This window comes from Medicago sativa, chromosome 1, assembly GCF_051527215.1.
Source record: "Medicago sativa cultivar Bolivia chromosome 1, Bolivia_mono, whole genome shotgun sequence".
Taxonomy (NCBI): Eukaryota; Viridiplantae; Streptophyta; class Magnoliopsida; order Fabales; family Fabaceae; genus Medicago; species Medicago sativa.
In genome coordinates this window covers 71,219,254-71,246,397 of record NC_140749.1, presented here as the reverse complement: position 1 = coordinate 71,246,397, position 27,144 = coordinate 71,219,254, and the positions used below count along the sequence as shown (strand labels likewise).

Here is a 27,144-nt window from a genome sequence, read left to right as displayed (position 1 = left end):
ACACACCCAAGATGCATTACGTGTAACCATGTTTTCTTTGGGATTTTACTTGTGTCATTGAATCCCAGAAATCCACTGTCAGACTTTCATTTGTGGAGGCTAGCATCTTTCCTTAGCAGCCGTGGCTAGAAAATTACCTCGGCTATTATATCTTTTGCATATTGTTGTCACTTGTCCAACTCCAACCCTTGATTTGTGACAATCAAGCAGTTGTCTGTATTGCATATATCCATGCTTGTCATGAGAAAGTGAGGCATGTAGTAAAGTAGATGTCATTTAAGTGAGGATGAATATGAATGCTGGATTTCCTAAAACAACATATATAACTTATCCACTGAGAAGACTATCATAATCAGTTATGTTTGGTAACAGCTCCAATTTTTAGTTAAGGAACCTGCACTGTTAACTAATCAAACCCTATATAGATACTTCGTATTTCATGTAATGAATCATTTTGAACTTTCTCTTAGTTATTATGTTCTAATGTTTGCATCTTTTGTATACTACTTTTGGACAGTTTCCCTGAAGTCGCTGAGGCTTTTGATGTGCGTTGGCTTGAAATTCACGGTCAGATAAACACCGTTATTCTGTCTTTAAATACTCAATATGCGGCTTATGTCCCAAGGATTTCAGAACCGTCCTGTGGAGTTATCAGTTGTTGTTGGAGGTTGCCAGAGTAGTACTAAGCATGTCTGTTTGGATCCAAATGTAGAAGGTAGGCCGCACAAAAGAGTAGTAGGATTGCAACGTCCTAGTGTGAGAAGAGATGGGTGGTTGCAGATTGAGATGGGGGAGTTCTTCAATTCAGGCAAATGTGAAGAACTTCAGATGAATGTGATGGAGATAAAGGGTGGTTGGAAGAGTGGTCTCTTTCTTGAAGGGATAGAAATTAGGCCCAAGTAACACCATTAAGCGGCATTCACTGAGCTATGCAACGGGTCTTGTGTCTTGAATGGCATGACAATGTTTAAAAATTTGGAGTCCCAAACTGTTTCTTCGTATAGTATATCCACACTTTATTTATATTGCTCATGTTGTTCAACAATTCAGATATCTGTGTTGTTGATATCCGCCTCCTTTGAATTGTTCCAACTATATTGGAGTATATTACATTAGGATTAGGATAACTAGTTCGTCTACCCGTGCTTCCGCACGGGTCATATATTGTTTAAAACATTATTACTTGAAGAAATAACACGGTCTACTTAATGTGAGTTTGATAAAAGTACGTTGATTACGCCACGGTGTTGGATAAACAACTTTTCAAGATTGCACGTTAAGGATATACAAACACTAAATACGGCACTTAATAATGGTGAGAATTTTGGCCTTTCACAATTTAGCGTAACATAATGCATTAACTATGTCATTATATAGACTTGGAATGCATGTATTGAAGGATTTTTCCTGAAAAAACATTGACATGAACCTGCTCTGATATGCACATAGTAATATTAAACAGATGCAGTTAATATTGAAGCATATCATAATAGATTAATGGTGTCATATATTAGGCTTCCAATACACTTAATTATGTAATACGTAAACCAAAAACAACTTCATGAGATCCACGACCGACGTGAAATTCTTAACAGGTGAAACATCACTTTCAACATCTGAAGCCTCTATGCACATTACATTTTCAAAGCCATGAAACAGATAGCAATTTCATATACTGTGGGATTTGTCTTGTAACAACAGTGGCATAAAAGTCCGGTCAATTAGTTTCCAATTCATCTGCAATACAACAACAACCAAAGGGAAATCCAATTAGAGGTAACAGTGTCTACAACAACATACCTAATTAAGCACTAACATTAACATGCTTGAATATGCAATCTGCCTATTATCCTTAAAAACAACAATAAGTAATATGTCATTCAATATCTACCATTCGATTTAGCATAAGGTACCTTAGATAATTGATTCTGAATGAAACACAAACAACCAATAACTTCCGCTACATACTGAACTTGACCTGGACAAACACATCAGCAACTAAAGTTATCTACTGCAGGCTTTGAGAAAAAAATTAACAATGTCAAATACATATATTAGGCTTCCAATACAGCTAATTATGTAATACGTAAACCAAAAACAACTTCATGAGATCCACGACCGACATGAAATTCTTAACAGATGAAACATACACTTTCAACATCTGAAGCCTCTATGCACATTACATTTTCAAAGCCATGAAACAGATAGCAATTACCTATTTCATTGACAAAGTAGCATAGCAGTCAGACAGCAGGACTCATTACAAATTGCAGAATACTTCTTTGTAAACGACATTTGATGTAGTATTCATAAAATTGCCATCTTCATCTGTCAATAGAATTTTCAATCCATTTCTTGAGGTAAATTAATGTCAGAGGAAATTAATACAACTTATGTGACAAAACGATGCATTTTAACTCAATGTGATTAATTGACTAAAGAACTTCATTATGAATAAGTTCAAATTGACGCAGAAATAACATACATACACAGCCATCAATGGGCATCATATACTACTCCACTTTCATTCTAATTGCATCAGTTCCAAGTAATTTGAGTGACAAATGTGTCTTGTAGCATGGGTATTGACCTAAAAAACATCATGAACAAATCACCTGCCAACATTCAAAAACATATACAGTTGAGTGGTATTAGTGTTTTTACAACAGGTGTATATATCAACTTGCAGGTAATGTTTCAATTAAAAATCTGTCGGTTTCACTTTTTTTTTAAATCAAAATATATCAACCGGCCCCGACACAAGCAGTACCTAATAGGGCAAGGGAGCAAACCAATACAAAAGGCACGACATCACAAAACAGAAAAAGAAGGCCAAGTAACAGCCGAACAGCAGGGTGATAGAAAAAAGAAACCATGAAAAACCAATTATAATGCAATGTGGCAGAAAATGAAACAACATCAGGACACACACAGCCAAACTGGCTTTCACACCCCTTACAGGCGCTGCACCAAGCCTCAAAACAGCCCCTGCACTCACAGAAGCAGCTGCTAACAGCAGCAACAAACCCAGCCACTCCCAACCAGCCGGTTTCACATTTAAACATACCAAAAAATGTCTGTAGACTTCAAAGCATAAACCAAGTGGTCCAGCAACTTTACACAACGCTTTTAGCTTATTTGTGGTCTTGTATTTCTGCACCAATTTAATCTGAACACACACCAGAGCATGGCAACCTAATGCCTTGGAGACTAATTTAGTTAGTATAATTGAACTTACAAAAGTAGATTAGTTAATATGATAGAATTGAATTTATAGAAAAACATTATCTTTATCCTGTATATATTCATATGTCGGATTAGGCCCAATAGTCGTATATATTCACGACAATGATCCCAACAAAAGATTAGACATAAGCTTAGAATAGCAATATGAAAGTGGTGTAGATGGATTCCAATCAAAGCTTCAAATCACCCACCAATGTGAAATGGGAAAATTACATTCTCAAGAACAATGAAACAAAACAACAATTAGAATTTCAATCAAATTTTCATAATATATGATATGTCAATCAAATTAAGCTAATATTTTAAAATAACCAAATCAAATTCCAGCAAAACCTTTGAAAAGTAATTGTCATATTTAAATTCTGAACAATCAAATTTTGATGATATATTGATTTTTTCAAAAATTCAAAAGGCATAAATAGTAATAAAAAAAATTGATTCCTACCATTTTACCAAAGAAATTACCTATCGGGTCCGAGTTGCAGTCAAATATTGAAATAGTGTCAACATAGACTTGAATGAATCTCATGCACGCATAAAATTGTTGAAAAAAACCCTAGCAATCAAATACCCCTAAATAAGAAAACGCATTCTTAATCAACATGCTGTGTTGCAGTAGCTTCAGTACAAAAAAAAGGATTAAATATAAATAAGAAAACTCACCGTGATAAACAAAGCTCCAACAGACCCAAAAGCTTCCTTCATAACACCAGAGTATGTCGTGGTTACACCGGCATGTGTAAAACGCATGAGAAAATCAACAGAAACTTTAGCGAGCACAGCGACGATAAGAATCAAGACGAAAGAAGGAAGCACGCCGAGAACTTTGAGAATCTCCGGAATTGACATGATTCCGAAGCTGATTATGCTGGTGGCGACATTGAATACGGCGCCGGGGATTGAACCAGGAACCGCCGTCGGATTTAATCCGTTCAAGAGAGGGATGTGAACTCCGGAAGATGGTGTCGGTGGCATCCCGGCGGTGAGATTTTTTGGAGAGTTTGAGAAAGGAAATGTTCACTCAAGGACATAGAGGAGATGGTGAAATGGGAAAAGGTTGTGGTTGATATCTGATTCGTGAGAGAGAGAGAGATAGAGGGGGGCAGAGAGAGCGTGAGGGAAGGCGGTGGTGTACAGAGGGAGAGTAAGCGTGTGGAAGAGAGAAAGCAGTGCTGGAAAAGAAGAGAGGTGAACCAAAAAGAGGCCGATGGGAAATTAGAGGAAATGAGGGAAGAGAGATGAACCAAAAGAAGTTGATAGGTTGTGGGATGCATAGGAAATAAAACATCATTAAATGTGCAAGGAAAATAGAAAGAGATTTCAAATTTGAACTTCAAATGGGGGGCGCCAATTTTATTTAGGCTTAGATATAAAGGATAGATTAATCTAACGGCTGGAATGATTTGGAGCCAAAAAAGTAGGGTTAGGGGTTGGGAATTAGGGTAAGCATGGTAGCTAGGATTAGATATAGAGGATTGTGTCTTGGATTCAGATACCAAATTATTGCATTTGCATAACACCGGTAAAATTTTGTATCTTTATTTTTTAAACTTTTCACTTGAATTGTTCCATTATGCTTTACAAAACATAATTTTTATGTCGTTGGGAATATTTTCCAAAACATGTGTGGTTTTTTTTAGAAATTTTATTATTAAGAAAGTCATACGAAAATAATAAAATACTGTGTGTTTGGTTTGCAAAACAGTAAGTACTAGACATAACAGTACAAGACAGAACAGCATAACACAAGGCAGAACAGCACAGGACAAATTTTTTACGGCAATGAGTAATTTTATGTTTTATACGATTTTTGGGGGACAAAATGCTATTTTGGTATTTTATACAACTTGTACGTGGGACAAAAAGTTGTGCTGTGGTTTGGTGAGGGACAAAAATATGAGTTTTTGTCCTGTCCCTTGCCTCCAGTTTGTCCTGTACCTGAAACTGTTTTACAAATCAAACACTGGACAACTAGAGTTGTTCTGTCCTGTCCTTCATTTTTTAGCAAATCAAACGCATGAGTTTTTACGGGAATATATTCAAATCAATTTCACATTTGAAATTTTCTTTAAAAATTTATTTGTTAGAACAGTTATAGCCAAAAGATATATACTATAGAAACCCTTTTTTTTTTAAAAATATTATTTTTTAGTGTTTCTCTTTAATTGTCATTTTGAAAGTTTAATGATACAATTTATCAATTATACTTTCTCTAAAAATACATTATTATTTGTTTTTTATTTATTAATGAATTTATTTATCATGCGTCCTTTCATATTTGTGTTTACAATACTAATGTTGAAAGTTGTGTTTGATGAATGATGGATGTGTGGATTATGCCATCATGTATATATGAAAACAGAGCATCAATAACAAAATACAGAATACAAAGTTTCATGAAATAGTACTTTAGTATGCATGAAATACAAATTGTGAGAAAATGATTTTTTTTCAATTTTTTTTCTTCAAACAAACCGATCAACCTAACTGGGATAAATCTAAACAAAACAGTCCAAATGGATCAGCTGCTCTAATCTATCATAACAAAAATCCACTTATCACAAACGCAACCCAGCGAACCCGCGTACGGGCGCGAAACCAGATTACAAAAAAAAGTGAAAAGTGAACATCCGTACAGAGCAATTAGAGTTTAATTATGGCGAATGGATTGACCGCCAACACGGTAACGAAATCCAAGTGTCAACAGTTCCCTGGTGAACAGCAAGCATAAAATGCTCTTTCGAGCAAAACAACACGTAAAAACTCATATCGAGGGATGAGTTCAATACGTCAGTGACCAGACCCTCTCGAGTTTTAAAGACACATCAGACCCATTCAGGTTTACTAAACAATCCACTGCAAAAAGGGTCAAATCTAATCCCCACCAAATGAAAATGAAGTTAATAACAAAAACAAAAAATTCACTTTTTAATTTGATGTTAGTGAAACAACCCTTTGTGTGTATAATTAGAAACTTTACCGACATTGATTTTAAGATGAAGGGTATTGGGTATCATAACCGTCCATCTAATACTTCAGGCTTAGTAAGATATTGCCGCGTAACTGAGTGGAATTATTACATCAAAAGTTCTCACAAACTCCGAATTTCCTTTCCCTTCCCGAATAAAGTAAAAAAAAGAGAGATAAACGAGTCTCTTCCATTTCTATACTGAGTGTCTTTGCTTTTCGTCACTGTTTCTCATCAACTCTGAGAAAAAGAATGACAGAGATTCAGGATTTGCCGGAAGGATGCATCGCCGCCATAGTCTCTCGTACAACTCCACTCGACGCCGGCAGACTCTCCGTCGTTTCCAAGACTTTCCGATCTGCCTCCGATTCTGACGCTGTATGGAATCGTTTTCTACCTTCTGATATTTCATCTATCATCTCACACTCTCCTTTACTCGCCAACGCTCCTACCAAAAAAGATCTCTATCTTGCTCTATCTGATCGCCCTGTCATCATCGATCATGATAAAAAGGTTGTATTCTTTTTCCTGAGGCTTATTGTTCAAATGATTTTTTAAGATGTTTAGTTGGATGTGTTGAAATGCAGAGTTTTCAATTGGAGAGAAAGAGTGGAAAAAAGTGTTACATGCTTTCTGCTAGATCTCTTGCCATTGCTTGGGGTGATGATGAGCGCTATTGGAACTGGATTTCTATGCCTGATTCCAGGTTAGCTCTTGATTAACTCCTAATTAATAGGAACATAGTACTTGTTCTTGTTGGCCGAATCAAGCCATTATTGATTAGGGTCCGTTTGGTAAGACACACATTTGAGTTTATAGCCTGTAAGTTTGTATGACTAAAAAAGATCCGTTTGGTAACTGTCGTTTTCTCACAATCTATCTTATAGCTTATTTTTATGAGCTTATAGTGTGTTTAAGCTAATTCCAGTAGCTTATGGCTTATATATATCTTTCATCTCAATTTTACCCATGCAATCTTAATTGAAAAAATAAATATTAATTAAATATACCTTTATTTTGTCCTTTCATATTTTTTAAGAAACTTCAACCGCTAATTTTACTAAACACTATAAATTCAATCAACTAGCTTATCCTTTATTAGCTATAAGCTAGCTTATAGCTTATTAGCTATCTGCAATTTTTTTACCAAACAGAGTCATATCCTTTTTTTTATAGGCTTGAATGATTCTATTTCCCATGTTAGTGATCAATTACTGTTGATGGGTTCTAGGGCATTCAAAAGGAGTAACAAAGAGGTTGAGTGTGCTCTTTCCTCATCTGATAAGAATTAACTGACTTTTGCTAGCTTCTAGTCAAAGTTAGTGAAGAATGATTATATCAAAATTCATAGCTACCACCTTGGGTTCAAACCCCCAAATTTAAAAGAACGTTCAGTCAAACAAGTGCTTGCAAAAAATTCTGATGACCCTGTGACTTAGAATTTGGAATCTGTTCCTCCATACACTTCAACTAAGTATCAGCAACACATATCCATGCTCTTCATCCAACTTCCGCTTGGAGCCCCAAGATCCTTCTTCTGTAGCTCTGCGGTTTTTGCTTCATCTGCTGACTTTCCTTTTTTGTGTTCCTAATTGCTGCGGCAACCGAACCTATTTATTTTTTAATGCATCATTTTACCAAAAATTATAAAAATCAGACCAATTTGTTTGTTACATTACAACTAAAATGTAGTTCTTATTTTAAGACTTGTTATATCTACACATGTTCATGGCGAATTGATTGTGCATTATTTGTTTTCCATTCCTTTGTTCAAGTTAAAATTGATTTCTATAAAGTCATATCTGTAAACTTCTATTCCATTATTTTATTTGTCGAGTACTTCATCATTCAGGATAGCAGGTGGTCTTTGAGGAAAACTGATGATGTTCATGGTCATCATTTTTGTCGTGGTCACTACACTCAAGTTGTATTGAATTCCCCATTTTCTGACATTTGCTCCACATAATATAGTTTCAAAAAGTTGAACAATGTACTCAATAATCTCGAGTTGACTATTAGTCTCCAAAATGTTTTTACTTTTAGTGTGACTGGTAGAATACATACAATTTCTAGACCTGCATCAGTTATGATGTCAACTAAATGAGTAAGGAGGTTTTAGTCTTGGCGGTCGTAGTCTTCATCTTGATACAGTGTTATCTGCTCATATATTTGAAATGAACAGTTGGCTAGGTAACTTCATCCTTACACTATCAGGCCTATGTAGAAGTTTACTAGGCCACATGTATGGACACTGGACATACATTGAAGATGCACAGCATGTACCCATGTTTTCTTTGAGACTTAACGTATTGTTATGGAATCCCATTGAATTACCATGGCTATTATATCTTTTGCATAATGTTGTCATTTGTCCAACTCCAACTCTTATGTTGTGACAATCGAGCAGTTGTATATGTTGCTTATATATACACACTTATCATGAGAAAGTGAGGCATGTAGAAAAGTCGATGTCCTTTAAGTATGGGAGAAAATGAATGTTGGATTTCCTGAAACAGCATATATTACTTATTCACTGATAAGTCTGTCATTTTGTTTCAGCTTGAAATACTTAAGTTGTGCTTCGTAACAGCCTCCAAAATTTAGTTAACGATCCTGCACTGTTAATTTATCAACCCGTATATATATATATATATATATATATATATATATATATATATATATATATATATATATATATATATATATATATATACTCTGTCTGTCATGTAATGAAACAATTCTCTCAGTTATTATGTTCTAATCTTTGCATCTTCTGTGTACTACTTTTGGACAGGTTCCCTGAAGTCGCTAAGCTTGTTGATGTGTGTTGGCTTGAAATTCATGGTGTGATAAACACCATCGTCCTGTCCCCAAATACTCAATATGCGGCTTATGTTGTGTTCAAAATGATTAATGCTTCGGGATTTCTGAACCGTCCTGCGGATTTATCAGTTGGTGTCGAAGGTGGCCAGAGTAGTACTAAAATTGTCTGTTTGGATCCAAATGTGGAAGGTAGGCCGCAGCCGCATGACAGAGTACTCGGATTGCAACGTCCTAGTGTGAGAAGCGATGGGTGGTTGGAGATTGAGATGGGGGAGTTCTTCAATTCGGGCATAGAAAATGAAGAAATCCAGATGAATGTGATACAGACAAGGGGTGGTAATTGGAAGAGAGGTCTCGTTCTTGAAGGAATAGAAGTTAGGCCTAAGTATAACAATTAACCAACATTCACTGAACTATGCAAGGGGTCTTGGGTCGTGGTTGGTAGAACAACGTTTGAACTTCCAACTTTTCAACATACTAATATTAACTCCCTCTTTGTAAAATATGTGCACACTTTATATTGCTTATTGTTGTTCAGTATAGTGGGATATCTTTGTTGTGTTGTGGATATCCTCCTCCTGTTGTCTTTTGATTGTTCCAACTATGTAATATACTGTGATATTTGTGATGCATTATGAATTTGCTATTTATTGATTTGGAACCCTCAACGGTGATTTAAAATTCTGGTATTTTTGAGGCATTTGATCTATCTGAATCAATATTGTTACTCTTCTCATCCGCAGTGAGTGAGAACCTAAAATGAAGAAGGAAGAATAATCGATTCTACTTCCAGCACTCGATAGTGATCAATTTTTTCACTAGAATCTATTAAAATTAATTTCACATTTGAAATTTTCTTTAAAAAATCATTTGTTAAAACAGTTATGGCAAAATGATGATATAATATAGAAATCATTTTTAAAAAAATTATTATTTATCCCATTGTTACATAATTAATATTTCTCTTTAGTTGTCGGTATCAATCAATTATATTATATCATTTTTCATTACTTGAACTTGTTATTTTATTTTTCAATAAATTTTACCGACATTGATTTTAAAGATGAAGGGTATCGTCGTCTATCATAACCGTCCATCTAATATCTTAAGCTTAAGATATTGCGTGTGACTGAGTGCAATTACTACATCAGTCAGGAGTTGAAGTCCCACAAACTCCGAACATTTTCCTCTGATTTGGTCAAAAAAGAGAGATAAACGAGTCTTTTACCGACTCCTGCTTCACATAACCGCCATAGATCGACTTAGAGAAAAGGAATGACAGAGATTCAGGATTTGCCGGAAGGATGCATTGCCGCCATAGTCTCTCGTACAACTCCACTCGACGCCGGCAGAGACTCTGTCGTTTCTAAGACTTTCCGATCAGCCTCCGATTCCGACGCTGTATGGAATCGTTTTCTACCTTCTGATATTTCATCTATCATCTCAGGGTCTCCTTTACTCGCCAACGCTCCTACCAAAAAAGATCTCTATCTTGCTCTATCTGATCGCCCTGTCATCATCGATCACGATAATAAGGTGGTATTCTTCTTCCTAACCGTCAATTTATCGAATATTAAGGCTCATAATTGAATTGATTTTTTTAAGATGTTTAGTTCAGAATACGTTAACAAGCCTTCAAAAATTTTCAGAGTTTTCAATTGGTTAGAAAGAGTGGAAAAAAGTGTTACATGCTTTCTGCTAGATCTCTTGCAATTGTTTGGGGTGATACTAAGCACTATTGGAACTGGATTCCTTTGCCTGATTCCAGGTTAGTTAGCGCTTAACTTTTCTATATTTTTTCTTAATATATCTTGATTAACTCCTAATTAATACTAGATACTATTTCTTGTTCACCGAATCAAACCAGTACCGATTAAGGTCTCTTTGGTAAGATGCATATTTGAGTTTATAGCATAATAAGTCATCCGCTATAAGCTAGCCTATCAACTATCCACTATTTTTTTACCAAACAAAGCCTTGTCATTTTTTATGGGCTTGAATGATTCTATTTGCCATGTTAGTGATCAATTACTGATGATGGGTTTTAGGGCATTCAAAAAGAATAACAAAAAGGTTGAATATGCTCTTTCCTCATCTGCTAAGAATTAACCGACTTTTGCCATCTTCTAATCCAAGTTAGTGAAGAATAGTTGGTGTGGTGTTAGGCCATACCATATATCAAAATCCATGGCTAGCAGCTACCACCTCGGGTTCAAACCCAAATTTTAAGCATGTTCAATCAAACAAGTGCTTGCAAAAATTTCTGATGGCCTTGTGACTTAGAGAATTTGGAGTCTGTTCCTCCATATCACTTCAGCTAAGTGTCAGCAACATGTATGCGTGCTCTTCATTCAACTATCTTTTGCATCCAACTTCAGCTTGGAGCGCCAAGATCCTTCTTTTGTAACTCTGCAGTTTTTGCTTCATCTGCAGACTTTCTTTTTTGATCCTGATTGCTGCGGAAACCGACCCTATATATTTTTGAATGCATCATTTTACCAAATTTTAAAATATCTGACCAATTTGTTTGTTACTTTACAACTAAAGACGTAGTTCTTATTTTAAGACTTCATCCTTAGTCCTTACACTATCTGGCCTATGTAGAAGCTTACTAGGGTAACTTCATCCTTACACTATCAGGCCTATGTAGAAGCTTACTAGGCCACATGTGTGGACACTGGATCCACATTGAAGATGCTACATGTAGCCATGTTTTCTTAGAAATTTTACTTTTTATCAAGAAATCCCATCAAATTACCTTGGCCATTCAATCTTTTGCATAAGGTTGTCATTTGTCCAACTCCAACTCTTATTTTGTGACAATCATGCAGTTGTCTATATTGCTTATATCCACACTTATCACGAGAACCTGAGGCACATAGCAATGTCGATGTCCTTTTAGGCTTTTAGTACGGGAGAAGATGAATGTTGGATTTCCTAAAACGGCATATATAACTTATTCACTAAGAAGTTTGTCATTTAGTTTCAGCTTGAAATACTTCAGTTATGCTTCGTAAAAGCCTGCAATTTTTAGTTAACGATCCTGCATTGTTAATTTATCGACCTTTTATATATATATATATATATATATATATATATATATATATATATATATATATATATATATATATATATATATATATATATTTGTATGTATGTATGTATGTCTGTATGTACACACACTCCATCTGTCATGTAATAAAACACTTTCAACTTTTCTCAGTTATTACTAATTTTTGCGTCTTTTGTGTACTACTTTTGAACAGGTTCCCTGAAGTTGATAAGCTTGTTGACGTATGTTTGCTAGAAATTCGTGGTGTGATAAACACCGTTCTTCTGTCCCCAAATACTCAATATACAGCTTATGTTGTGTTCAAAATGATTGATGCGTGGGGATTTCAGAACCGTCCTGTGGAGTTATCAGTTGGTGTCGAAGGTGGCCAGAGTAGTACTAAAATTGTCTGTTTGGATCCAAATGTGGAAGTGGAAGGTATGCAGCATAACAGAGCAGTAGGATTGCAACGTCCTAGTGTGAGAAGCGATGGGTGGTTGGAGATTGAGATGGGGGAGTTCTTCAGTTCAGGCATAGAAAATGAAGAAGTCCTGATGAGTTTGTTGGAGATAAAGGCTGGTAATTGGAAGAGTGGTCTCTTTCTTGAAGGAATAGAAATTAGGCCTAAGTAACACAATTAAGCAGCATTTACTATACTATGCAATAGGTCTTGTGTCTTGGATAGCAGAATAATGTTTGAAGAGTTGAAGTCCCAACTTTTCAACATACTATATATATTATCGTTCCAAACAATGTCTTCGTATAGTATATCCACACTTTATATTGTTTATTGCTGTTCAGTATATTTCTAGGCCTGGACAGCGGACGGTTCCGGGCGGGTTTCGGGCTCAAAACTCGGAACCGTTCAAACCGTCGGTGTCAAAATAGCAGTCTGTTACCGTCCAAGTGAATCTACAGTTTCGGCGGTTGGCGGTTTGACGGTTTTAGCGGGTGGTCGGCCGGCCACTGTCGGTTGTGGATTAAAGGGTAAACAGTGTTTTTAGCCCCTGTAATATAGTGCACTTTTGGTTTTAGCCCCTGTAAATTTTTTTTTTTAGATTTCACCCTTGTAAAATGAAGATTCTTCAGGATTGGCCCCTGACCCCAATGAGTTAGCAGAATCTTTGACCCAACTATCCTTTGCATCCAACTTCAGCTCTTCACCCAAGATCCTCACCCAACTATCCTTTGCATCCAACTTCAGCTTGGTGCCCCAAGATCCTTCTTCTGTAGCTCTGCGGTTTTTGCTTCATCTGCAGACTTTCCTTTTTTGTGATCCTAATTGCTGCGGCAACCGAACCTATTTATTTTTTAATGCATCATTTTACCAAAATTTTTAAAAATCAGACCAATTTGTTTGTTACTTTACAACTAAAATGTAGTTCTTATTTTAAGACTTGTTATTTCTACACATGTTCATGGTCACCATTTTTGTCGTGCTCACTACACTCAAGTTGTATTGAATTCCCCATTTTCTGACATTTGCTCCACATAATTTAGTTTCAAAAAGTTGAACAATGTACTCAATAATCTCGAGTTGACTATTATTCTCCAAAATGTTTTTACTTTTAGTGTGACTGGTAGAATACATACAATTTCTAGACCTGCATCAGTTATGATGCCAACTAAATGAGTAAGGAGGTTTTAGTCTTGGCGGTCGTAGTCTTCATCTTGATACAGTCTGTTATCTGCTCAGATATTTGAAATGAACAGTTGGCTAGGTAACTTCATCCTTACACTATCAGGCCTATGTAGAAGTTTACTAGGCCACATGTGTGGACACTGGACATACATTGAAGATGCACAGCATGTACCCATGTTTTCTTTGAGACTTAACGTATTGTTATGGAATCCCATTGAATTACCTTGGCTATTATATCTTTTGCATAATGTTGTCATTTGTCCAACTCCAACTCTTATGTTGTGACAATCAAGCAGTTGTATATATTGCTTATATATACACACTTATCACGAGAAAGTGAGGCATGTAGAAAAGTCGATGTCCTTTAAGTATGGGAGAAAATGAATGTTGGATTTCCTGAAACAGCATATATTACTTATTCACTGAGAAGTCTGTCATTTTGTTTCAGCTTGAAATACTTAAGTTGTGCTTCGTAACAGCCTCCAATTTTTAGTTAACGATCCTGCACTGTTAATTTATCAACCCGTATATATATATATATATATATATATATATATATATATATATATATATATATATATATATATATATATATATATATATATATATATATATATATATGGGTTATGTTACAAGACACCTTCATAAAAAGTAGTGTGGTGTCTTTTATCAAGTCACACCTCAAGGTGTGATTTTCACTTTTTTAGTTATAACTTTGATAAAAGACACCTTCATAAAAAGTAGTTGGTGTCTTTTAACAAATGCTCATAGAGTAACTTGATAAAAGACACCTTCACAAAAGGTGTCTTCTATCATAACCCTATATATATATATATATATATATATATATACACACACACACTCTGTCTGTCATGTAATGAAACACTTTCAAGTTTTAATTCTCTCAGTTATTATGTTCTAATCTTTGCATCTTCTGTGTACTACTTTTGGACAGGTTCCCTGAAGTCGCTAAGCTTGTTGAAGTGTGTTGGCTTGAAATTCATGGTGTGATAAACACCATCGTCCTGTCCCCAAATACTCAATATGCGGCTTATGTTGTGTTCAAAATGATTAATGCTTCGGGATTTCTGAACCGTCCTGCGGATTTATCAGTTGGTGTCGAAGGTGGCCAGAGTAGTACTAAAATTGTCTGTTTGGATCCTAATGTGGAAGGTAGGCCGCAGCCGCACGACAGAGTACTCGGATTGCAACGTCCTAGTGTGAGAAGCGATGGGTGGTTGGAGATTGAGATGGGGGAGTTCTTCAATTCGGAATTCGGGCATAGAAAATGAAGAAATCCAGATGAATGTGATACAGACAAGGGGTGGTAATTGGAAGAGAGGTCTCGTTCTTGAAGGAATAGAAGTTAGGCCTAAGTATAACAATTAACCAACATTCACTGAACTATGCAAGGGGTCTTGGGTCGTGGTTGGTAGAACAACGTTTGAAGTTCCAACTTTTCAACATACTAATATTAACTCACTCTTTGTAAAATATGTGCACACTTAATATTGCTTATTGTTGTTCAGTATACTGGGGATATCTTTGTTGTGTTGTGGATATCCTCCTCCTCCTCCTGTTGTCTGTTGATTGTTCCAACTATGTAATATACTGTGATATTTGTGATGCATTATGAATTTGCTATTTATTGATTTGGAACCCTCAACGGTGATTTAAAATTTCTGGTATTTTTGAGGCATTTGATCTATTTGAATCAATATTGTTACTCTTCTCATCCGCAGTGAGTGAGAACCTAAAATGAAGAAGGAAGAATAATCGATTCTACTTCCAGCACTCGATAGTCTATGATGGACCGTGCATGAGTAACGATATTTTTTGTTTTTTTGCCGTGCATGAGTAACGATATTGGTTAAAAGTTAAAATAGACCTTTGTTAAATGGACTAGAATTTAAATCATTGGAAAATGTAAGTATTGCTGTTTTAACTCTGAATGAATTAAAGTATAACAAATAAAATGGCTCAAATTAAGTAATTAAAATTTATCAAGAATGGACATATTTTTTCATTGTTTTTTACTGGTAGTCTATTGAATAGAATTGCACCATTTTAAGTAATATAAGTCAAAATTTGAGGTTCAAACCCCATCTCTGCATAAATAATGAGTTCATATTTGCTCCATTTACTCCTTTTCAACTCATAGATGTGTGTTTATGTTTGGAAAATTGATGTTGACACATATGATAGGGCTGAAAAACACATGTAAAAGACGAAAATGCCCCTACGGCAGTTAACTATCGAAGTAAGAAATTGGCTGCAGTTAACTACCGAAGTTCCTTCGACGCCGACGAAAAAAGGAAAGAAAAAAAAAACAAAGAAACCTAGGCACTTAAGTGCCGAAGAACTCATATCAATTTTATTTTACAGGAGAGGTAGGTAGAGTATAAAGAATCTCATTTTATTTTATTTTTACTACTGCCTCCGTCCCAATTTAATTGACACAATTTTGTTTTTCACACATATTAAGAAAAATGTATAAATAAAGGGGAAAGTGGAATATATTGTATTGGTAATGATAAAAGTAGTATTATTTAGTGTTATATTGTATTGGGAATGATGAAAGTTGTATTTAAAATTGAAATGAGTCAGTTATTTTGGGACACTTTTTTTTAAAAAATGGGTCAGTTATTCCGGGACGGAGGGAGTATTCACAAAGCATCTCTACTTACTGCATAATTACTACATTGGTAATGTGCTGTCTTGTTTTGATTCTTCCACATATGCAAAACTGATACTTGGATATACTTCAATCATAAAATATAATAATACATTGGAACACTAGGTATATAACCCGTGCGTTGCACGGGTTTGATTGGAATGTTTTAAACAATTTTTTTATTAAAAATAACAGTTTTGTTTACCATGTTAAATTATTTTCCGATTTTAAAAAAAATGACTTTGAAAACATTTTAATATTTTCCCTCGTCGATGATAATGTGTCACTCACATGTATATAGAAATTAATAGAAGTTCAATTTAATAGTCTTATCTTATTTAGGTCTTAGTATATTTTTCAATATATGGTTTTGTTCAAAATAAAAAATATTGGATCACTTGTTTTCTTCTATTTTAGAATTGAGAAGAGTGTGACATTGATCACTCTTGGTAAGAGATATTATAAGTTTTTTAACTCATTCTAATAGTTTTTGTCCCATAAATGAACTTAGTTTCAATGAGCACCTTTTTAAGATAGGAGATATGATATTTGATATAATCTTTATGATGAGTTTTCAAATATTCATAGTAGATTCTTCAATGATACTTGATATTAGTTGTTGAATACCCTTTGATGTACATGATATTGTATATGATATAATCTTCATCTAAGAAGAGAAAAATGATAAAATCATTCTTTATAAAGATAATAAAAAGTAATAGTAATGCTATAGAAAATAACAAAGAGGGGCTTAAAAGAGATATTATATATCATAGTCTTCCAATGGAGGAGGGTTATTTCTAGGGATAAACAAATTGACCTCCTTCAAATCTTCCTAACCCAAATAAAGTGAACAGTCATATTTTTTAGATCATGGTAAGTATGATTATATCAGTTAATATTTTCAAAAAACGGGATATTTTAGAAGAATGAGAGTTTTATAATTGTTACAAAAAATTAATGACAATTAATATAGTTTTTTGTGGTCCTTAAAATATTTTATATGTTTCGTGATAAAAAGAAGATATGTCATATTTCATCATAGGCACATTTATCCCATCATCCTAGTAACTAAAACTAATCTTTGTATCATAAGATTAAAACAGAATTGAGGGTTGAGTTTTAGAGTAACTTTAAAGAGTTATTCTATAAGGCCCCTCTATATATATGTTGTTGATGGGTCCATTGAGAACACTTCATTTTGAGATCTATTCAAATTTAACAAAATAGTTTCACATATATGATAACCAATAACCAATAGAGAAAAAGAAATACGACATATAAATGCAGTAAACTGTGTATAATATCGAGTGCATATCTATTGATCAAATGGCTAGTTCACTATATATAGCTATTGATCAAATGGCTAGTTCACTATATATGATGATGATTTGCTAATTCAAATTTTATTTTGACAAAAACCCATACTGTAGCAAAAATTAAACCTGATTCAAAATCCATTTTTTTTACGGAGAATTATAATGTGATTTATAGTTGTATAAATTAGTTAAAATATAAGATGAGGATGAAAAAAATAACATGACCGACTCTTTTATATTAATGCTTGCTTGTAATTGAGATTGATGAATAAAGTTGCAGTTTTCTTTTTGTTGACAAAAACTTCAAATAAATTTGATGAACCTTGACAGTGAATGCGAAATTCCACCTTTTTCTCTTCTGATTCCTATTGAAAGCTTTAAGAAGGAAAATCAACTGATCTTCCTATGGTCAACAAAATATAAAAGACTCAGAATTAAAAATTCCAAAATTACATACCTTTTATGTTCTTATGGTCATATCATGGAAAAAAATCTACTGAACCAATGTATGTCGAACACTGCAAACAAAGCATAGTAAAAAAATTGAACATGTGATTTATCGTTGTCGGAGAGACAATATATAATAAAATCCAAAGCTACGATTTTTATTAGACTTTATAAAGGTGAATTGTATATTTCTTCAATCATATGAACACATATACATTGGAATAAATATAAAAGACTCAGAATTAAAAATTCCAAAATTACATACCTTTTATGTTCTTATGGTCATATCATGGAAAAAAATCTACTGAACCAATGTATGTCGAACACTGCAAACAAAGCATAGTAAAAAAATTGAACATGTGATTTATCGTTGTCGGAGAGACAATATATAATAAAATCCAAAGCTACGATTTTTATTAGACTTTATAAAGGTGAATTGTATATTTCTTCAATCATATGAACACATATACATTGGAATAATTAGATAGAATAAGAGAGGTAGTTTTTTTTAGATACTAAAATATGCAATAGATGTAAGTTATGTTGTCACCACCACAAAAACGACCTTATTATTCTTGAAAAGAATCTTGTCTTACTTATAACATGAAACTAACAATATGAAGGACTTCATGATTGTGACGAAGGACTTCCCGATTGCTTACCTCTGCAATTGAAAAGAATGTTGTCTGACCTAAGTTGGGTTGCCATGTCTATGCTTGCTTATATAACATTTGGTTTTCAATTAGTGAAATAAATATGTGAACTAAAAGGTTGGTGTGTAATTAAAATCTAATATGCAAATGAAAGGTCTCATAGAAAAAATAAATAGTTTCTTAAAAAAAAAAGTTAATAGTGAACGTACTCTCCATTTTCGTAATAAAAAGGTTGCATTCAAGTGAAAGAAAAATACTGCAATAGCTACATGTATTGGGGAGGATATCGGCGAGTTGAGTTACATGTGGATTCAGTGGCGGTGGTCAACATTCTCAACTCCGGAGGATACGGCAATCCAGATGGGAGGTCTCTAGTGATGAAGATTCGAAGGATGTTGGATATGGATTGGGAAGTGGTTGTTAATCATATTTATCGGGAGACAAATCAGTGTGCGGATGCATTAGCTAAGCTCGGAGGCTCCTTGGATGCCAATCTTGTGTTGTTTGATGCGTGTCCGCCGCAATTTAGTCATTTGTTGACAGCTGATGTACTGGGGATTACCATCCCTCGTTTAGTTCCTTTGTAGTTTTCCTTTCTTGGGCTTCGGCCCTCTTTGTAATCAAAAAAAATAAATAAATACTGCACCATTAATTTACGTTACCAATTGTCATTGAACCTCCATCATGCTTGGATACTAACCTTTTTTTATAATATTTGTTGTTAACTTCTAATATAGCCTTTTTGTTTAATTTTTTTTCCGCAGAATTGACACTATATGAAGATCAGTTAATTTAAGGCATGAATGATTAGCTTTGATATCATTATACGTAAGTTCTGCTTTTTTTTTCCAAGGTAAAATATTATATTAATTGTACAATCACACATGTGCATCAGCTCACAACGAAAAGAAATCTTTCTAAAAGAATGAGTTAGCACGTATTTTCTCCAAATTATATAATAAATTGAAGTCAATAAATTTGTAATTGGTAGATGAAAAAAATAGATAGCGGGAAGTTATAAAACTTAATTGGCAAGTTACATAATAAATTATTATAAGAATGAATAGATATAAATATTTAGTAAATGAAAAAAGGAAAAAAAAGAAAGAAAAGAGAGAGCCACATGGTGAATGCTTATAGAAAATAAGTTAGAAAATGGGCATTTGTGAAGTGACATGTAAGCAAAGTGTAGCTTAGAATACATGTATATAGAGATGGGAGAAAATCTTGTGTGGACCAGGACCAAAAATTTTGGTTTGGTCACACACACAAGAATTTGCCTTCTCTCTCTTCTCTTCTCTCTTCTCCATTTTCTCTCTCTTCTCTCTTCTCTCTTTGTGTGTGACCAAACCAAAATTCTTGGTTCTGGTCCACACAAGTGATTCTCGGAACATGGTTGAATTATGGAGACCTGTAGCCAAACATATACTTTATTACTTCATCATAATTCCCTCAAAAAAAAAAAACTTCATCATAATTAATACGAAATCGTTCAAAAAAAAATTGATATGAGTTCTTCGGCACAAGTGCCGAGGTTTTTTTTTTCTTATCTTTTTTCGTCGACAGTTAACTGTCGAAGGAATTTCCGCAGTTAACTGCAGCCAGTTCCTTCCTTCGGTAGTTAACTGCCGTAGGGACATTTTTGTCTTTTACATGTGTTTTTAGCCCTATCATATGTGTCAACAACAATTTTCTTGCATTTACTCCTTTTCAATGCATATAAGTGTGACATGTGTAAAAACAAATTCAATGGTTGAGATTAAAATGCTTCACCAAATGCTCTCTTCACCATAACACTGATACTTTTCTCCTTCACCTTCTCCATTCCCCCAAATTCATCGTGAAACCCCTACCCACCATGAAAGATTTCCATGGCTTCCAATTTCAGTCTCAAACCTCAAAATCATCTTCCAATCATCTTTATTTCGCTTCTCTCAACTTCAATTTCGAATCCAGATCCACTCCCATATCAGATTCTGTATTCAGATCCTCCACCAGCAGTGACGCTGGAGGTTTCAAGTTTCAACAATCAAATTCGCCGCAAACGGCAGAGATAGGTGGCGCAGGAGGCGGCACCGTCAGTGAGAGGAAGAGGGCGAAGCAAAGAGGGAGAGGAAGAGATGAGAGGAAGAAGATGAAAGTTAAGCACTGTATCATGACAAATAAAATGCGTTGCATTTTTTGTAACAAATACTCCCTCAGTCCTATATTATAAGCAAAAAAAAAACTAGCTCAGTTGGTTGGAACAATGCATAAAATATGCAAGGTCCAGGTTCAAACCCTGGCCACTACCAAAAAAGCAAAAAAAAAAAAACTCATTTTCTTTGTCCCAAATTATAAGAAAAAAGATCAACTTTTCATTTTCTTTGTCCCAAATTATAAGGAAAAAGATCAACTTTTATAAAAAGATCAACTTTTATCATATTTAATTATATTGTTTCCCAAATTATAAGAAAAAAGATCAACTTTTATAAAAAGATCAACTTTTATCATATTTAATTATATTGTTTCAAAAAATTATATTTTTCAAAGAAAAGCAAAAAAGACCAACTTTTATCATATTTAATTATATTGTTTCAAAAAATTATCTTTTTCAAAGAAAAATTAAATGCAAAGTGCGTTCAATTTGCTCTCTCCTTCATTTTCTCAATAACCAATGAAAATTGTTTTTATATCTTCCTATAAAACTGATTTCAAGGATAACACAAGAAACTATGTTGCAAACTACTATGTTTTGGTTTTCTTAATAAGTGTGATTTTTTTTTCTTATAATATGGGACAGATGGAGTACTTATTTCTAATCTTTTAATCATAGCCCTTGAATTTGTTTGTTCGACGTTTCACACATCTATGCATTTAAAATGAGTAAATGGAGAAAACATAAATGGAGCAAAGATGAACTCGGTATCAGTGTACTCTTCTCTGTCTTGGTAGTAGAATTTGTTTCTCAATATCTCAATTCTCACGATAAATAAATCATTGTCAAAAAATCCTAAATTTATTCAAATAATAGTTATTTTTTTATTGTATTGTATTATTGAGCCATTCTGTTTTAACTTTTATCTAACTCATTGATAAAAAAGAATAGATAGTTGACGAGTTGACAGGTTGACCAGCCCCATTCTTGCATTCCTCTGGTTTTTTTCCAGCAGGACGAGCCAACTAGAAGGAATGTGTTCGAAACTCCTACTCAATCAATAAAGAATAGCAGAGTAAACGAACCGAACATACAAGTTGAATTTCTTTTGCCACCCTAGCCACTAGACTACCTAAAAAAAATACTAAAGTTTTTTTCACTAGAATCTATTAAAATAAATTTCACATTTGAAATTTTCTTTAAAAAATCATTTGTTAAAACAGTTATAGCAAAATGAAGATATACTATAGAAATCATTTTTAAAAAAAATTATTATTTATCCCATTGTTACATAATTAATATTTCTCTTTAGTCGTCTTTATCAATTATATCATTTTTCATTACTTGAACTTGTTGTTATTTTTGAATAAATTTTACCGACATTGATTTTAAGATGAAGGGTATCGTCTATCATAACCGTCCATTTAGTCAAAAAAGAGAGATAAACGAGTCTTTTCCATTTCATGCATTAAGCTACACTGATATATATAGTGTCTTTGTTTTCATCACTGCTTCACATAACCGCCATAGATCGACTTAGAGAAAAAGAATGACAGAGATTCAGGATTTGCCGGAAGGATGCATTGCCGCCATAGTCTCTCGTACAACTCCACTCGACGCCGGCAGACTCTCCGTCGTTTCCAAGACTTTCCGATCTGCATCCGATTCCGATGCTGTATGGAATCAATTTCTACCTTCTGACATCTCATCTATCATCTCACACTCTCCTTCCCTTGCCAACGCTCCCACCAAAAAGGCTCTGTATCTCGCTCTCTCTGATCGTCCTATCATCATCGATCATGATCAAAAGGTGGTATTCTTCTTCCTAACCGTCAATTTCTCGAATATAATATTAAGGCTTATAATTGAATTGATTTTTTAAGATGTTTAGTTCATGATATGTTAATAAGCCTTCAAATTTTCAGAGTTTTCAATTGGACAGAAAGAGTGGAAAAAAATGTTACATGCTTTCTGCTAGATCTCTTGCAATTGTTTGGGGTGATACTAAGAACTATTGGAACTGGATTCCTTTGCCTGATTCCAGGTTAGTTAGCGCTTAACTTTTCTATTGATTTTATTTTATTTATTCTTAAGATATCTTGATTTGTTCTCCGAATCAAACCGTTATATTTGAGCTAATAGCATAATATGTTATCTGCTATAAGTTAGCTTATCAGCTATAAGCTATCCACTATTTTTTATCAAACAAAGCCATATCCTTTTTATGGACGTGATCAATTAATGTTGATGGGTTTCAGGGCATTCAAAAAGAATAACAGGTTGAATATGCTCTTTCCTCATCTGCTAAGAATTAACTGACTTTTGCTATCTTCTAATCCAAGTCAGTGAAGAATAGTTGGTGTAGTGTTATAAGCCATACCATATATTAAAATCCATGGCTAGTAGCTACCACCTCGGGTTCAAACCCAAATTTAAAGCATGTTCAATCAAACAAATGCTTGCGAAAATTTCTCATGTCCTTGTGACTTAGAGAATTTGGAGTCTGTTCCTCCATATCACTTCAGCTAAGTATCAGCAACATGTATGCGTGCTCTTCATTCAACTATCTTTTGCGTCCAACTTCAGCTTGGAGCGCCAAGATCCTTCTTCTGTAACTCTGCAGTTTTTGCTTCATCTGCAGACATTCTTTTTTGATCCTAATTGCTGCGGAAACCGACCCTATATGATTTTGAATGCATCATTTTACCAAATTTTAAAATATCTGACCAATTTGTTTGTTACTTTACAACTAAAGATGTAGTTCTTATTTTAAGACTTCATCCTTAGTCCTTACACAATCTGGCCTATGTAGAAGCTTACTAGGCCACATGTGTGGACACTGGATCCACATTGAAGATGCACTACATGTAGCCATGTTTTCTTAGAAATTTTACTTTTTATCAAGAAATCCCATCGAATTACCCTCTGGCCATTCAATCTTTTGCATAAGTTTGTCATTTGTCCAACTCCAACTCTTATTTTGTGACAATCATGCAGTTGTCTATATTGCTTATATCCACACTTATCATGAGAACCTGAGGCACATAGCAATGTCGATGTCCTTTTAGGCTTTTAGTATGGGAGAAGATGAATGTTGGATTTCCTAAAACGGCATATATAACTTATTCACTGAGAAGTCTGTCATTTAGTTTCAGCTTGAAATACTTAGTTATGCTTCATATATATATGCACACACACACACACACACACACTCCATCTGTCATGTAATAAAACACTTTCAACGTTTCTCAGTTATTATGTTCTAATTTTTGCATCTTTTGTGTACTACTTTTGAACAGGTTCCCTGAAGTTGCTAAGCTTGTTGACGTATGTTGGCTTGAAATTCGTGGTGTGATAAACACCATTGTTCTGTCCCCAAATACTCAATATGCAGCTTATGTTGTGTTCAAAATGATTGATGCTTGGGGATTTCAGAACTGTCCTGTGGAGTTATCAGTTGGTGTCGAAGGTGGCCTGAGTAGTACTAAAATTGTCTGTTTGGATCCAAATGTTGAAGTGGAAGGTATGCAGCATAACAGAGCAGTAGGATTGCAACGTCCTAGTGTGAGAAGCGATGGGTGGTTGGAGATTGAGATGGGGGAATTCTTCAGTTCAGGCATAGAAAATGAAGAAGTCCTGATGAGTTTGTTGGAGATAAAGGCTCTTAATTGGAAGAGTGGTCTCTTTCTTGAAGGAATAGAAATTAGGCCTAAGTAACACAATTAAGCAGCATTTACTATACTATGCAAGGGGTCCTGTGTCTTGGTTGGCAGAATAATGTTTGAAGAGTTGAAGTCCCAAATTTTCAACATACTATATATTATTGTTCCAAACTGTTTCTTCGTATTGTATATCCACACTTTATATAACTTATTGCTGTTCAGTATATTGGGATATATGCGTTGTGTATATTCGCCTCCTGTTGATTGTTCCAACTATGAACTATGCAATATGAGTTTGCTATTTTATTGATTTGGAACCCTTAACGGTGATTTAAAATTTCATGTCTACTTAAGGCATTTGATCTATCATACTTATATCTAATCCTTCTTAACATTGCTAATGACTTTGCAAACCCTAAACCTAAATGGTTTTGGCTCCAAAACGATGCTGACCGTTGGATCTCATCATTTGGCTCAGCATGCATCTCATCCTTTGATCTAATTTGACTTCAAACTTTCATTTCCCCATATGCCTGATACATTAAATGCTCTTAGTTATTGCTTTCCACTATTCATGAGTACATTAAATGTTGTTATTGTTTCCCAAAATCCTCCTTCTCACGTTTTCAACTTCTTATGTTTCCAAAACTGAACCCCTCCCTCCCTCAGAGAAAAAAAAAAATCAACGAACTCATCCATTCTCCCCCTCATTTTTAGTTTCTCTTTCAGTTTCATTCCTTCTTCATATTCGCCACAGAATAACAAAAAACAACGTAGGTTAAATTCAAACCAAAATCGTAACATTCATCTTCTTTATTCTTTCTCTCTCCAATCGATTCAATTTTTCACAATGAACCAGAGAGTTCCTTCATCTCGAACTATTCGAATCGGCTGAGTCAAGCCTCAAGCTCCTGGTAATCGCACCATTTTCTGTGATGATCGTTAATCTAATCATCATCTTCGATTCAAGGTTCGCTCCATCCATTTCGTCGCATTGCACTTTTCCGATTTTGTTGCCAACAAAATTTTCGTAACTGTATAATCTTGATATTTTGGGCATTGCGTTGTTTTTTTTTTCTTTAAGGATTTTAATTTTTGGATAGCTTTCTAAAGTAAATTGGAGATATTTCAATTGGAATTTAGTGAAATTGTAAGTATCGGAGATTTGGAGTGTAAGGATTGGAGTACGATGGTTCAGATGGAATATTTTGCATCAGTTTTAGGTACTCCCTCTCTCACTATTTTTCTCTAATTTGTATCAATTTGTTAAGTTTTAGAAATCTCTACCACCACTTTATCTTTGCAAAACATTTTCTTTTTCTCTCAATTGAATCTTCAATACCTCTTCTATTAGGTCAGAATTTATCTTACTTGATGGTTCTATCAAAATGGATTCTAAGTTTGTAGAAGAAAGTTATGAACTTTTTAACTTAAAATAGTTGGTTTCTCTATTCATTTGTGACATTTTGAACTATATCGTTTGTTAGATTGGTAGTTTCTTAATTTTTGTTTTGAAAAGTTTCTAGCTTTAGTTAAAAATAGTTGAAGAACTAAATGGGGTTGTGAGTTTCTGTTTAATAGAATTTCTATTTTGAGATGACGCCTTATTTGTGTGTTTGCTCATGATGTTTTTCTTGCTTTGTATTTTACTTTGTTTTTGTTACTTATGACGATTATTTTGGTTTTGTTTTAATAATGGAGACCATGAAACATGAGCTTTATAAACAAGTGTTTGACAAAAGATATCTTTATAGCGGGGATGGTTTACTTGATGCTACTGTGTTTGTCGCTATGTTACATGACTTTGGATGAAAATGGATTTTTTAGATAGTTTTCTTCTTTCTTTCTACAACCTTTTTAATGGTTTCTAGTAAGCAAAAAAACTATAACCAACTATGAAGAGCTTATGTTTATTTAGCCCATATCTAACTAAATTCCCACGAGTTCGACACAAAAATTAAATGTGCAGTTTTTAAAATTAGTCATTTAATTGACATCTGATTTATAGGAATGAATATGAAGTGTTTTTGTTTCTCTTGCAAAAATTTCATTCTATACTGATACATCTGCTAACATGGTTGTTTTGGACAAGTTTTCTAATTTTTTTGCCATTCTATAACATGATATACTTGACTACAATGAGTTTTACTTCTCTATTTAATAACTTGGGCATATTCATCGTTTCTTACTTGCTTTGGTATAGATTTATCAAGACATAAATGCCTGGAGAGGACTGATTAAATTCAACTGGTCAAATTGGATTTGTGATGTCACAACTCTTAGTCTGATTAGTTTTAAACTACCTATACATGCTGTGATTAGTTTTAAAGAATGCTATAATAGACATTAAGTTATAATAGTTTAATCTTTATTGTTTGTTTATCATCTTCTACATGTTTCATATATGGAACTAATACAAAGTGATGAGGGTAGAACCTTGAAAGAAAAATGATTGCTATGGAAATATGATAATGTTCCTGGTATGAGTTAAAGTATTTTTTTTTTTATTAAGAATGGGATA

At 34.1% G+C, this 27,144-nt stretch overlaps 4 protein-coding genes, 1 long non-coding RNA gene and 1 pseudogene across 7 annotated transcripts; 5 read left to right on the top strand and 1 right to left on the bottom strand.

Moving 5' to 3' along the window:
* Positions 1 to 606: 606 nt before the first annotated feature.
* Positions 607 to 903, top strand: LOC146956989 (F-box protein At2g02240 pseudogene; annotated as a pseudogene).
* Positions 904 to 1,124: 221 nt separating this feature from the next.
* Positions 1,125 to 4,529, bottom strand: LOC146956988 (uncharacterized). 3 transcript variants are annotated; one of them, XR_015021695.1, is made up of 5 exons: positions 3,910 to 4,529; positions 3,712 to 3,819; positions 2,216 to 3,195; positions 1,914 to 1,978; positions 1,125 to 1,737 (listed from the first exon to the last, which is right to left on the bottom strand). It is a non-coding gene; the product is annotated as an uncharacterized LOC146956988 (long non-coding RNA). The 3 variants fall into 3 exon arrangements; XR_015021691.1 differs by having other exon boundaries at positions 1,914 to 3,195; XR_015021692.1 differs by having other exon boundaries at positions 1,125 to 1,978.
* A 1,877-nt stretch (positions 4,530 to 6,406) lies between these two features.
* On the top strand, positions 6,407 to 9,691 carry LOC146956987 (F-box protein PP2-B10-like). The gene is made up of 3 exons (XM_085733214.1): positions 6,407 to 6,727; positions 6,802 to 6,920; positions 9,009 to 9,691. Exons 1-3 carry the CDS (start codon positions 6,467 to 6,469, stop codon positions 9,433 to 9,435), a joined length of 807 nt encoding a protein of 268 aa, XP_085589340.1. The 5' UTR covers positions 6,407 to 6,466; the 3' UTR covers positions 9,436 to 9,691.
* Positions 9,692 to 10,207: 516 nt separating this feature from the next.
* On the top strand, positions 10,208 to 12,879 carry LOC146956986 (F-box protein PP2-B10-like). The gene is made up of 3 exons (XM_085733217.1): positions 10,208 to 10,573; positions 10,687 to 10,805; positions 12,304 to 12,879. Exons 1-3 carry the CDS (start codon positions 10,313 to 10,315, stop codon positions 12,719 to 12,721), a joined length of 798 nt encoding a protein of 265 aa, XP_085589343.1. The 5' UTR covers positions 10,208 to 10,312; the 3' UTR covers positions 12,722 to 12,879.
* A 915-nt stretch (positions 12,880 to 13,794) lies between these two features.
* LOC146956985 (putative F-box protein PP2-B8) lies at positions 13,795 to 15,023 on the top strand. The gene is made up of 2 exons (XM_085749924.1): positions 13,795 to 13,907; positions 14,687 to 15,023. The coding sequence occupies exons 1-2, from the start codon at positions 13,795 to 13,797 to the stop codon at positions 15,021 to 15,023; spliced, it is 450 nt and encodes a 149-aa protein (XP_085606050.1).
* Positions 15,024 to 22,476: 7,453 nt separating this feature from the next.
* Positions 22,477 to 24,933, top strand: LOC146956984 (F-box protein PP2-B10-like). The gene is made up of 3 exons (XM_085733221.1): positions 22,477 to 22,771; positions 22,887 to 23,005; positions 24,261 to 24,933. Exons 1-3 carry the CDS (start codon positions 22,511 to 22,513, stop codon positions 24,676 to 24,678), a joined length of 798 nt encoding a protein of 265 aa, XP_085589347.1. The 5' UTR covers positions 22,477 to 22,510; the 3' UTR covers positions 24,679 to 24,933.
* The last annotated feature ends 2,211 nt before the right edge of the window (positions 24,934 to 27,144 follow it).